This window comes from Peromyscus californicus, unplaced genomic scaffold (genome assembly GCF_007827085.1).
Source record: "Peromyscus californicus insignis strain IS unplaced genomic scaffold, ASM782708v3 Scaffold_10__1_contigs__length_136768540, whole genome shotgun sequence".
Lineage (NCBI taxonomy): Eukaryota > Metazoa > Chordata > Mammalia > Rodentia > Cricetidae > Peromyscus > Peromyscus californicus.
Window position 1 is genome coordinate 50,114,529 of NW_026294391.1, and position 14,119 is coordinate 50,128,647.

Below are 14,119 nucleotides of genomic sequence, written 5' to 3' on the forward strand. Positions count from 1 at the left end.
AGGATGATGTAGTGGTGACTGTGGTAATGGTAATGACATAGCTCAAAGACTGCAAATGGACAACTCTGGATTGCCCTGTTTACAAAAACACCACCCGTTTTGTCTTCCTCTGTCTGGAGAGAGTGAGGTTTTCATTTTAAGAGGCTGACTAAAAAATGCAGGGCCACTTCCTGGGCAGGCTTCCAAGTGACTACATCTTTTTCACAGCATTCCCCAGAGCGTCAGCCCAGGCTGCCTGGGGCGGGGCCTCTAGCCATTGGTGGCTGGGGAAGCTACCACAGGAGCAGTTATCTGCAGCCCGCCAGAATTGCTGTGCTTTTAGGCTCTCTCCGGGTGCAGATATCAGCCGTGGCCTTTGCATTGAAGAGACGTCAGCATTTGTGATTGGCCAGGCTGGTGTGTGTGTGTGTGTGTGTGTGTGTGTGTGTGTGTGTGTGTGTGTGTGTGTTACAGGAGATGTCGTGCCACGCTTCCGAATATGAGGTTCCTTTCAGCCGAGTGTCCCGGGTGTGGGTGAGTCTAAATATCTGAAGACTGCCCTTGTTGGTTGGAAAATGCTCAAAGCTGGGCATTATGGTTTTCCAAGGGCATGACTTAGCATATTTCTTAATCTTACTAAGACTCGGTTGCCTTTTCTGTGAAATAGGCACAGGATGATGGTATCCTATGGAAGGCTAGGAATATGTGTGCAGCTAGTGTGTTGAGAGACCAGAAAGAGATGATAGCTCCAGAGCATCTCATCTAGCATCTTGCATATGGTAGCCACTGTACAGCTCTATTATATCTTCTTTTTAAATTTTATTTGTTCTTATTTTTTTTAAGACAGGGTCTTACTATATAACTCAGGTTGGCCTTGAACTCTCCATCCTCCTTCCTCTGCCTCCTGAGTGTTAAGATTACATATGTGAGCTACCATTCCTGACTTGCTCTTAATATTCCTGATGCATCAGTGAAGGAGGACAGGGAAGAGACTGTAATGGTGCTTTATTTCTAGGAGTACAATGTTGCTCTGGCAGGCCCATCAGATATAGTCTACTTCTTCCCCCAACCCCTTGGGGCTCACTCTTTGAAGCCCCAGGAACATTGAGGAACTCACTACATAGCTCACGTTGGCTGGCCTGGAACTCACTGTGATCCCCCTGTCTTGGCCTCTTGAGTGGAACACTGGGACTACAGGTGTGAGCCATCATGGCCTGCTATATTATTCTTAGTCTTACCTATCTACCAAACAAGAAACTTCAAGGGAGGTTGATGGTGCTAAAGAAATGTTTATCAGAATGTATTCATCCCCCTTCTCTTTTTTCCCCATCTAGACCCTGACTGCACCTGCCCCATTTGCAGATGAATCCAGCTGCCAGTGCCAAGCACCTCACGAAAAACTAACCATTGCCCAGGCCCGCTTAGGAACACCAGGTGAGACTGCTGTTCTCAGTTTTCAAATGGGCTTTGTCTTGGCACTTGAAATATCACAAAGCACTATGTGAGTGGAATTTTGTGATTAGAGCACAGTGCAAGAATGGGGACATGGATGTTGGGAACTAGTTGGGTGTGGTAGCTTACAACTATAATCTCAGCACCAAGGAGACTGAAGCAGGAGGACTACTGTGAATTTGAGGCCAGCATGGGTTTTGTAGTGAGTATTCCAGAATAGGCCGGGGTGCAGGGCAAGACCCTGTTTAAAAAAAAAAACAAAAAACCAAAGCAATAATTTATACAAATCAAAGTAGCCAAGGCAAAAATGTCATTTATTACTTCTACAGACACTGGCAAGTCATGAAAAATATATGAATCCATCTTCTCACTTGCAAAACAGGGACAATGTCTTGCTCCATGTGGTTTTTTGTGAGAGGTAGATTCTGTTAAAAGTACCATTTTTCAAGGTGTTGAAGAACTAAGCCATTATAATTGTAACTATTCTGAAATGTCTTCATTTTTATGTTTTAAGTGAGCCCTAAAAAAAAAGACCGTTCTGTTCCAGAAGTGTATTGCTCCATTCATTCCTTTGGTCAATATCAGAAGACCAAAGGGGAAAGTATGTAAAAGGAACTTAAAGTACCATTTCTGCTTGCCAAGGGCTCTCACGCTAATTAAAGAGACAAGACAATTAGACATGAAGGAAAGCCACAGGCCCATGTATGGCTGTACAGCACTGATGACAAGTTCTGAGAATGGCACATTCATGTGGCCTGGAGAGGTCGGGCAAGATTTCAGGGAGGGAGCAGAACCTAGCTGGTTCTTTAGGGAAACATTTTGGACCATGTATATAGAAAACAGCAAGTTATTGTGGGAGGGTAGAACAGGAACAGTGCAGCAAAGCACAGTGATAGAGTTGTGTGAGAGTAAATGGAGATTATTCCAATTGGTTAGGATGGAGCAGAAAATAGGACGAGTTGAGTGGGTTAAGCTTTGAGACATATGATGGCATATGTAAGAGTAAGCTCCTACTGCCATTGAAAAACCCAACCAACCCAAACTTAAAGGAATCCATGGGGCAAGGGGCAGTGTATTAGCTAATAGTAATAGGCATTTATTAAAGGTACAAGGTACTAAAGTCTTTATGTGTCTCCTGCCATTTTCCGCTCACAACTCAACATGGTCAGTATTTTCAGTATTCCACACATAAGGAAACAAAGGCTTAGGGAGTTTGCAAACTGCATAAGGTCTTTCAACTGGGAAGTGGCAGGGCTTCTTACACTGGAGCCTGCATCAGAATCCCCAGGAGGACTTGTGGACAGACAGATGGCTGGAACGCCCCACTGGAGTATCTGATTCTGTTCACAGGGGTTGGGACCCAAGAAGCTGCAACTCTGACAACCTCCCAGGGAATAATGCTATTCTGGAAACACCTGTTGAGTTGCAGAGCTGGGGTCTCAGCTCCAGAATGCTGTAGAGCTTGACCCTCTGAACCATGACACTCTGCTTCCTCGTTAAGGACACCCCTCAAAAGTGTTGAGGTCATTGATCCAATTTTACACTTAAGTGTGTAAAGAATCACATGGAGGGGCTGGAGAGATGGCTCAGCAGTTAAGAGCACTTACTGCTCTTCCAGAGGATCCAGGTTCAGTTCCCAGCACCCACAGGGCAGCTCACAGCTGTCTGTAACTCCATTTCCAGATGATCTGATGCTCTCTTCTGACCTCCATGGGCACTTGCATGCACATGGTACACATACAGAAAGCAGGTACACAAACACACATAAACTACAATAAAAATAAGTATTAAATAAAATAAATACAATAAAAATAAGTATTAAAGAGAGAGTTTCCCTAGTCTCCCCCATTCCTCTGCCCTCAGACCAGGAATGGGGATGGCCATCTGGATTTTTTGTTATTTTGTCTTTTTTTTTTTTTTAGAGCCGAGGACCGAACCCAGGGCCTTGCACTTGCTAGGCAAGCACTCTACCACTGAGCTAAATCCCCAACCCCAGCCATCTGAATTTTTAGCAAACAGCCTGGATAATCTTTAAGTTGGTGGTTAGAGACCACATACTGAGAAATACTGGCCCAATAAGAAAGTCAAGAGATTTTTATATTTCTGGTTGTGAGCCTAGCCTTTAACGGCTGAGCCATCTCTCCAGCCCAAGTCAAGAGATTTTTAAATGAAAATTTGGGTGTGTATTAGTACTCTTTCTATCATTCTGATAAAATACCTGAGGAGAGTTAGGAGGAGGAAAGATTTAGTTAGGCCTCACCTCCTTGTTTCCGCCATCTCCCAACAGAACTGTCACCTGGGAGCCAACCCTTCCATACACCAGCTTTGGGGGCAGCGGGAGTTGGGGGGCAGGCGGGGTGAGATGAAGATCCAAATGAAAACAAGGTGGTTATGTGGAAAACAGAATCGACCTACGGTTAAAGGATAAGCTTCAGATCTGAGCAGTAAAGGACCATAAGTTCCTGTAGAAGTTAAGAGGTATCTACTTGATAGGCTGTCCTGTCCCTATCTCATTTAATTTTTGAAAAATCCCAGAAGACTAGAGAACTGCTGTCAGAACTGAGTAGACCTAGGACTTCAAAGCCCTTTCTCCTCCAACCCCTCTTTTATCCAGCACAAGGGCCTTCCCTGTGAAGGGCTGTCCTCAGCTAACCTTGGGGCTAAGTGAAAACATGCTCAGGCCCTGAGCCAAGCTGGAAGGTGTGTGAATACAGCAGCTAAACAATACTTTCATTGGAATGATTTGCTCTGTTTTCAACTTCTGTCAAGCCACAGTCTCTCTCCTCTCTCTCCCTCCCACCTTCCTTCCCCCTCTCTCTCTGCCCCCTCTTTTCTTTCCCCTTCACCCCCTTTGAAGAGACCAGGAAACCAGGTTCCTCTCTTTGCTTTAGGCCCTGCAGGAGTTTCCCAGTCTGGAAATTGCTGACACGTCACAATTTTCAAAAGTGATCTTACTGCAAAATCAACTCTGCAGATAGTCTTCAAATTTACTAAATGGCCTTTTCCCCAGTAATTATGTCTTCTTTCTTTACTTTTCTTCCTCTCTGCTTCCTGAATTCATTTATCCTGATCACCTCTGAATCATTAACAAAAACTTCCACAAAAATGCCATCTGCTTTCTTGTGGGATTTATATCTTAAAACAAAATTTCCTCAATTGAATTGCAATTGAATAAGAGCATTGAAATCCAAGATCCCTCATTAGACAGTTTGTTATTTCAGAGCATTTTCTGTTTACTGCGACTTATTTAGAATACAGTATAAGCCTGTGAAAGCAATTCTGTCTGTTCAAAATAGTATATAATTGAAAATAGTTGCAGTTCTCAATTTGACATAAAAATCTCCGTATTTTTTATTGGAGAAATTTAATTTATTAGCAACATTGTACCATCTGAATCTATTAATGTAATATGTCTTTATGTTTTAAATTAATGAGGATGAGTTGCATCAATAACTAATCACAATTTTAAATCTAAATCCTAAATCATTTAATAGAAGTTTGCAGTGATTTCTTTGTTTCCAACTCCCCATTTTTCAGTGTGTGGTGCTGAAGTTTGAACTCAGGCCTTTGTATATGCTAAGCAGGCACTCTACCATGAGGCCATACTCCATCCCCTAAATATTTCATTTTATAGCATTAATATAACACATGCATATATTTTCAAAGTCAGTAGGATTCTTAGGTTTATACAGAAAATCAGCAAGCTGGTGAGATGATTCAGTGGGTAAAATGTTTGCTGCACTGTCATGATGACCAACTTTGAGCCCTAAAACCCAATAGGAGTGAACTGATTTCTGAGGTTGTCTTCTGACTTCCACATACATACTGTGGCATGCACGCATGTACTCCCTCCTCCTCCTCCTCCTCTGCCTCTTCCTCCTCCTCCTCCTCTGCCTCCTCCTTCTCCTCGGTTATCAGGATGGAGATAGGAACAACGACTTTCTTCCTCCATTTTGTGCCCACTTTATGTACTGCATTAGTGAAATCCAACCACTCAGCATTCCCTTCTGATTAGAAGGAAATGGGTCTCTGGTCTGGCTCGGCAATAGCATCCTATAGGACTAGAGAGGACTAGAGTACTGATTGGTTGTTTCTAACCCAGAGCACCAACCCCATATACAAAATTGATACACTGACTGCCTTCTCTTTGGGGCCACATGCCCCCTCTCTCTTATATCACAGGGGGACCTTGTACAATGGTATTCTGGGGAAATATTTTGCCTTCCAAGGTGTAATGAGACTTGCTTTGTAGCATTTGCCTATTTCTGGGGTGAAAACATCCCCATTACAGCTCACTTTGGCCACCAATGAACTTTGGAATTGGAAAGAAAGATGAGCAATAATCTGAGCACTGAGTAGACATCAAAGCATCACTGTGTTTGAGAACAGGACTCAGGTCTTTCTTCAAGCTCTTCCATTCCTGAGGTCTTGATGTTCTCACCAAGTATGTGATAAAGAATAGGAATTTTAAAAGCCATATCCAAATAGACGTGGCTGCATGTGGTGGCACATGCCTTTATCTTAGCACTCAGGAGGCAAAGACAGGCACATCTCTATGAGTTCAAGGCCAGTCTGGTCTACATAGTGAGTTCCAAGCCAACCAAGGCTACATAGAAAGATCCCATCTAAAAAAATAACATGAAAAAGAGTTTGCAGAGGAACATTAGAAGTTTTTTCTTACCCTGCCATTGCCTCCGTCCAAGGAACAGAGCCTATATAAAACAAAGCCTCAGATTCAAATGGGAGGGACCCCCCCCCAAATATGCTGCATGCTGAATGCTTTGGGGTCTATATTCAGCTCACTTCCATTCTTTTTTTAAAGATTTTATTTATTTATTATGTATACATGTTCTGCCTGCACACTAGAAGAGAGTATCAGATCTCACTACAAATGGTTGTGAGCCACTATGTGGTTGCTGGGACTTAAACTCAGGACCTCTGGAAGAGCAGCCAGTGCTCTTAACCTCTGAGCCATCTCTCCAGCACCTCACTTCCATTCTGGAGGGTGATTTTTCCTTTCTTAATAATCATCTGTTTCTATTCCATGCCTCACTTAAAAGGTAGAACTATTTCTTCATCTGTCTTCCTGGTGGTTGCCAGGATTTCCCCCTAAATTCTATATTGTCCTCAGGTCTCCTTCTGAGTCCATTTCTAAAATCTTTACTTAACAAGATGAAGAACTCTAAAAGGCAACCTCAGTTTTCCCAGTAACAGGTAGACTCCACTGGTTCAGACATCTAGATTTTATCTGGGGTCAAGAGAACTCTCAGTGCTCTGTGTCTTCCTTGTTAGGTAACACTGTGAGTTGGGTTCTTGATTTTTTGTTGTTGTGTTTTGACGCCTTTAGAAGAGTCTATTTTTTAAAAAATCAATTTCCTGCACTAACGTTAAATTGACAATGTGTGGATATTGTGTCTTCTGTAGGTGAACTTATGGCACTGTACTGATGGGAGGGGCTCCCTTATTCTGCACTTGTGTTAACCATGTCTCTTTCTTCCACAGTTGACAGGCCTGTTAGAGTGTATGCAGATGGAATATTTGACCTCTTCCACTCAGGTCATGCAAGGGCACTTATGCAAGCAAAAACATTGTTTCCCAACAGCTACTTGTTGGTAGGAGGTAAGACGTGCATTTTCTTTGTCCAGAAACTCCCTTATAATATGCTTCCTGAAAAATATCCCTTTCACATGTCCATCAATAAAACCTGACATTGTTAGTGTTTCCAGTTCAGCCCATACCACCTTACTTGTTCACTACCTGAAATTTAAAGTGACATTTAAAACCATAGGAGAAATTACATCATGAGATTGTACACCATTGTACCAGAGAGAGAGAGAGAGAGAGAGAGAGAGAGAGAGAGAGAGAGAGATTAGCCATTTCATATTTTCCATTAATGCTTTTCTCCTGCTATTTTTGACATGATCCAATTTATGTTTCTAAAATTTTCTAGATGATCAAGGAAAAAGCAATATTACTCTGATTTCAAATCTCGGAGAACTAAGGGGTTTAGGATGATTGGTGGAGCATAAGGTCATTATCTACTTAATTGTGTGTGACCTGAAGCACTTAGGACAGTGTCATGCTGATAGGACAGGCCTAGCTGTTTGCACACCCTAAGTACAGTGTGGTGATAAAGAAATGGAGATTTATACATCCAGGCCATCTGTGTTCACAATGAAGGAGCCGACTTATTTCCTCAGTGTATAGAAAGAGAAACATGGTTTGATGTAGATGGACATTTCATCCTTCAGAAGGTTTACCTATACCAATTTTGGTGAAAATGTAGTACTTGACTGTGGAGATCTGCACATCACTTCTGTAGCTCTGGAAGTAGTACATCCATTCATTGTGATTAGTTTCATATCCATCTACTGGAATCAGTTTCCATGCTGTTACATTGGACTAGGCACTATAAACCTTGAGATCTCCAAGAAGGAAAAAAATCCAGGACATTCTAGTATCTAATATCGTGTTACATTATGCAAATATTAAAAAATAGTACTTTCTGGAAATATTTCAGAGGGAAAACTTGCAGATTTGGCTAAGGGTGCTAACCGTGTGACTATTGGATGGAGTTCTTTGAGAATGACAAGATGGTAAAAGCAATGGCTACTAGGCAAGTCATATGAAGGGAGCCAAAGGAGAAACGATTTCATGTTCACGTCCCTTTGTCCTGTCTCCAGGGCGAGTACTGCCACCTGGAGTCTCCTGGGCTACTGGAGCCCTGGGGAGACCTCTGCAGCATGTGGACTCCAGTCATTTAGGTGATCTGAGCTCAGAGGGAGTTTGGTATGGGTGGGTCACAATCAACTATGTGACCTAGAATTTTAAACTCTCGCGTGGGTCCATGTGAGCCTTGGCAAGTCGTCACTTTACATTTTCCTGCCTCTGGTGCCTTCAGAGGTTTCTCCCTGTGGATTTCTGGTCCAGTAAGTCATGATATATATTCTATATATTCATATTCTTTCCCTCTCTCTCCCTCTCTCCCTCCCTCTTCCTCTCTCTCTTCCTTTTCCTCTCTTCTCTTTCTGTTTCTCTCCCCTTCTTCCTTTCTCTTCCTCCCTTGGGTAGATGTTTGCCCTCTGCCTTTATTTCTCTGAGAAATCTATGAAAGCTTGTTGGTCTTTCAGTTATTTCTTCCTTTTACTTTTTATAACGGTGTGGTGACATTTAAACTCTAACTCTGCCACACCAGGAGCCAAAAGTATAACACTGAAATTCTAAAACAAAATTATACCCCGATATGCTGGTACATAACGGTAATCCTAGAACTGGGGAGGCTAAGGTGGGAGGATCATAAGTTTGAGGCTAGCCTGGGCTATGTAGCAAGTTCCAGGCCAGTTTGAGCTACTCAATAAACCCTGCCTATCCAAAAACAATTCAATTAATTAATTTAGTTAGATAAAATTGTTTCTCAACCACTTAAATGCCTCCAGTGGCATCTAAAAACTTTGAAATGTGCCATTATACATTTACAGAATACAAAAAAACTTTTAATTTTTTGAACACTTTATAAATTTCCCCTTTTCTCTTCAAATTTGTTCTTGCCTATAATTTTCCTAGTGTGACACTTCAGTGTTTATAAATCTTTTAGTTGCCTCTGTCATAGTCTCTAAAAGAGAAATATGTGTGTAAATCAGAACACAACCAAGCACCGCATCATGCTTTTTGATAAGTCATTATTAAACAAAGGTAAATTTGATCAGCAATTTCTCTCTTAATAAAATGAAAAGGATATTCTTATTTATGGGTGTACCTGTGGGTGAATATAACTTATTGCTAGATTGAGGCAAGGTATAACAATAATTTTGTTTATGTTTCCATTGCTGTAGTAAGTACTGAAATATTTGATCACACAAATGTATAGATGGGAATGGAAGGAGTTAGTTAAAGTGATACCACTCAATTCCTTGAATTCTTTCTGAACTATTTGCCCTAACTCACAAAAACAATGCTGAAGCATTCTTACTTGTTTGTCAGGTAGCAGTTTGATAAGATCTCTTGCAAAGAATAGATTGAAAATGGTTTGACCTGCAAAGAGATTTCTTACAAGCTTTTTAGAGTCATTTGTTTTTTCCCTTTCTGGGAAATTATAACAAAAGGTTTTATCAAGACTTATCAAATGGCTCTTAATTATCACCCTTGCTTCTTGAAAGCAACTTATTCAAGCAGATACATGCAAAATGAGAGGGGAAATGGAAGTATTGGTAATTGTGTTATACGGTTGCCAGTCCAACAATTTCTGAAAAAAATGTTTTTGGCATTTACTTTTAAAACATTTAAAAAAAAGAAGTGTTTGGGCTAGGATTTTAACCTACTGAATTTGCAGAATATACCTTCTAATTTAATTGGCAAAATGAGTCCTGTAGATGGATTTTTCTTTGGCCTGCCAGCTCACAAATGACACAGAGATTTATAATTAATTATGAAAGCTTGGCCTTAGCTTAGGCTTTCCCCCAACTAGCGCTTATAATTTAATTAACCCATATTTTTTAATCTACATTTGGCCTTGTGGCTTGGTTATCTTTGATCTGTATATATATGTGACTTCTTTAGTGTCTCATTGGTGTCTTTCTGCCTGTTTTCTTCCCAGAGTCCTCTCTGTCCCCACAAGTCCCGCCTAACCTCTTCCTGCCTAGCTATTGGCCATTCTGCTCTTTATTAAACCAATCACAGCAATATATCTTCACAGAGTATACAAATATCCCACAACAGAATCCTTACTGTCAGATTTACTAAAACCTGGAAACCAGCATAATGGCTTTTATCAACTATATTAATACATTCCAGGAAGCTTTATGAAAAATACTGAGAAATGATCATAAAACATACTATATAAAATAGAATCATTCAAGATTAGAATAATAAAGATGCAACAAATATTATAAACAAGACAATGAGCCAGCATCCTTAATTTGTTACAATGTGATACAATTCACAGAGACGATTAGAGGGTATTTATAAGAAGAGAAATAAGGGTTTTCTTTTTTAAGAATTATTTTCCTATTTTTAATAATGTGTACACGTATGTGTGGAGGGGGCGTTCTGCGCATATGAGTGTAGGCACCTGTGGAAGCCGAAGGTGTTGCATGTCCCTAGAGCTGAAGTTACAGGTGGTTGTAAGCCAGGATGTAAGCGACTTGATGAGGGTGCTGGGAACCAAGCTCAGGTCCTCTACAAGGGCGGTACTTGGTCTTCCATCCTGCTCCCCCTTGCCCTTTTGAGACAGAGCCTCACATGAGAAAAACATTTTTTGGTTTCGTTTTTTTGAGACAGGGTTTCTCTGTGTAGCCCTGGCTGTCCTGGAACTCACTCTGTAAACCAGGCTGGCCTCGAACTCAGAGATCCACCTGCCTCTACTTCCCGAGTGCTGGGGTTAAAGGTGTGTACCACTACCACCCAGCAAGAAATAGTGTTTTAAAGGCAGGTTATTCTGAGGTAGGTGTGGTGGTGCACACCTTTAATCCCAGCACTCAGGAGTCAGAGGCAGGTGGATCTCTGAATCTGAGGCCAACTTGGTCTACAGAGTGAGTTCTAGGACAACCAGAGATTCACAGAGAAACTTTATCTCAAATAAACAAATAAATAAAACAAAATAAAAGGCATGTTATTCGTTCTTTGAATACTCTGTGTGTGTGTGTGTGTGTGTGTGTGTGTGTGTGTGTGTGTGTGTGATTGTAATGTTTGTCTTTCGGGAATAATTCCATAAAATTAAATGTAAAAATCAGAAATAACTCAATTATCTTTATTAGGTACCATGATCAAAAGTAACCTAAGTATTTAAAGAGATAAAGAGGCATATTACTAAAAATAAATTATAGGTAACTTTAATTTTTATCATAAAGAGGTAGAAAACAAACATTTTAGAAGGTAAAATTAGATAAGGTCTGTAAATGAAATATTTTATGATGGGAAATTATACAGTAGTTTTTAAACTTCCTTTAAAATAATGCATGTAAAATATAATGTAATGCATATAAAAATAATGTAAATGTTTTACCCAGGCCTTTATTCCAGTGTATCTTAAAAATTTTATAATTCTGGAAAATATTCCAGATACATTTTTGAGATGTAGCACTAGCAGCCTATACAGCTTTGGCTTATTAAAGTGATTTTGAAGTGAATAGCTGGAAAAAATGCTTACTCTTAACTACAAGAGAAAAGCCATTTTTAGGATTCAATATGAGTGTTGAGAATAGCTGGAAAAATGCTTACCCTTAACTACATGAAAGAGCTATTTTTCACATTCAATATTTCTTTCCAGTGCTCCTTTTGCTTTGAATTCCTGGACCTTGGCCCTCAAGATCCATGTGTTCTTTGATAATACACGAGAGAAGCAGAAGCAAAATTGTTAGGCCAAAATTTGCATCCTTCTCCATTCTACTCTGCTGGGTTCCTAACAGCGGCTTTCACCTGTAACCGAAGTGTGTGTACGGGGAGGGGAAGACAAGGAGGCACTAGAGCAGGGCTTCTCAACCTGTGGGTTGCAACCCCTTTGAGAGTCGAAGGACCCTTTCACAGGGATCGTATATCAGATATCCTGCATATCAGATATTCACATTGCAATTCATAAGAGGAGCAAAAATACAGTTATGAAGTAGCAACGAACATAATGTTATGGTTGGAGGTCAGTACACCATGAGGAGCTGTATAAAAGGGTCGCAGCATTAGGAAGGTTGAGAACACTGCTCGATAGGTCCATGGTGCTCTACATGATCTTTACAGTTTGTGCTTAAAGTGTCACCCTCATCCTTCGTGGTGCTCCATAGTGAGGTTTGCATAGTGCTCCTTTCGGAACTGTGATGAGGGCAGTTCCAGATATAAAGACTTCCTCTGGCATATTAATTTTAAGAAATTATACTGCTAGAAGCTGAGGTTCTGGACATCGGTTCCTTTAAAGCTCCCTGTTCTCAAGTACCCAGCCACCTCTGCATGCCCTTGGGGCTATGTGTACCTAGTACAAGGAGACCTTTGTCTTAGATTATCTTTTCAGAGTGTCACAAACCTTAATTTAATAGCAGACAGCTCTAGCCTAATGAAAGTTAGGACACATTTAAAGAAAAGCTATTTTTGTCTTGTTGGTTGAATGGGTGACTCTCGAGTTTATGTGTAAACACATAAAAGTGCTTATGGTGAACTGAAAGGATGTGTCATACTAATTACATCTACAGGTAGATTTATTGTAGGAAGTCCTCTGAGTGATGCTAAGCTAACTAAGGTTTCATTCACAAAGCCACTGTTGTTTGTCCAAGTACATGGGCAGGTTCTTGGTGGAAGTCTTTGGTGTTCGGCAGAATTTATTTATTTAAGTATTTGTTTGTTTGCTTGTTTGTTTATTGTGTGTGTATGTGTGTATGTAGGCATGTGTGTGCCATGGCACATGTGTGGAGGTCAGAGGATCACTTGTAGGAGATGGTTCTCTCCTTCTACCATATAGGGCTCAGGAATCGAACTCAGGTCGTCAGGCTTGGCTGCAAGTGCTTTTACCTGCTGAGCCGTCTCACTGGCCTCCAGAAAGAATTCATTGAAGGATCAGAAACTCAAGTGCTGTGGATTACTTTTCAACTTTAGTAACAGACACTTCCGTATTTCCATTATGATTACAATACTTGCATGTGTGATTTTTAAGCATACAACCAGTAATTATTTGAAATTTTTCCTGTACAATCATACCATGTTGGCAGCATTTTAATGAACTGAGAACAGCCACTTACAAAGTACTGTTTTATCCATTTTAATATTAAGGTGCAGCTTAATAAATTAAAAATTTACAACAGAGAAGATTTTTTTTTTTTTTTTTTGGTTTTTTCGAGACAGGGTTTCTCTGTGTAGCTTTGCGCCTTTCCTGGAACTCACTTGGTACCCAGGCTGGCCTCGAACTCACAGAGATCCGCCTGGCTCTGCCTCCTGAGTGCTGGGATTAAAGGCGTGTGCCACCACCGCCCGGCCCAGAGAAGATTTTTTTAAGCCTAAACATTTTTTCTTTTATTTATTTTATTTTATGTGCATTGGTGTTTTGCTTGCATGTATATCTGTAAAGGTGTCAAATCCCCTGGAACTGGAGTTACAGACAATTGTGAACTTCCATGTGGGTGCTGGGAATTGAACCTGGGTCTTCTGGAAGAGCAGCTAGTGCTCTTAACCACAGAGTCATCTCTCCAGCTCTAAGCCTAAACATTTTTTAAAGGGTAAGTCTCACCAAACACCTACCCCTACCTCAAACAAAGGGAACAAAATGAAATAATAAACATGGTACTATTACTACTATATGGTAACTTCGAGTACAGTAGATGTAAATATTACTTCACAAACTTGGGTTTATGCTTTGTTGTATTTTTATTAATTAAAATTATGTATTCCTGTACAGCTAAGGGTATAGGTCTATGGTAGACCACTTGTCTAGAATACAGAAGGCTCCAGATTTGATCCCCCTTGTAACATGAAAATATAAACAACAGTGAAAATGGTTCTTTAAAAAACCATATTCTTCTAAGATTCCATGTTGTATGGTAGATGGGAAATTCAGTCTCGGTCCTTATTGCTTCATTCTGCAGTCCAAGTGTCTGAAATGTCTGTAAAAACAGGACAGGGGCTTCCTACTCCTCACATTCTCCACTACCCTCTTCATCCAGCACCGTGTAATCACTAGCAGAGAGTGAATTCATTGTTCCTTTCTCAGCTGAGGGAC

At 40.7% G+C, this 14,119-nt stretch overlaps 1 protein-coding gene across 3 annotated transcripts in view; it reads left to right on the plus strand.

The window, feature by feature from the left end:
* The window catches only part of Pcyt1b (phosphate cytidylyltransferase 1B, choline), a 97,622-nt gene that overhangs the window by 49,281 nt on the left and 34,222 nt on the right, over positions 1-14,119 (plus strand). For 2 of the 3 annotated variants that reach the window (XM_052732510.1, XM_052732498.1), the window contains exons 2-3: positions 1,314-1,413; positions 6,934-7,050. In XM_052732510.1, coding sequence (XP_052588470.1) covers positions 1,314-1,413; positions 6,934-7,050 — 217 coding nt within the window. Of the gene's footprint in view, positions 1-285; positions 514-1,313; positions 1,414-6,933; positions 7,051-14,119 lie in introns of those variants that run through there. The other variant, XM_052732507.1, reaches the window with a different exon arrangement.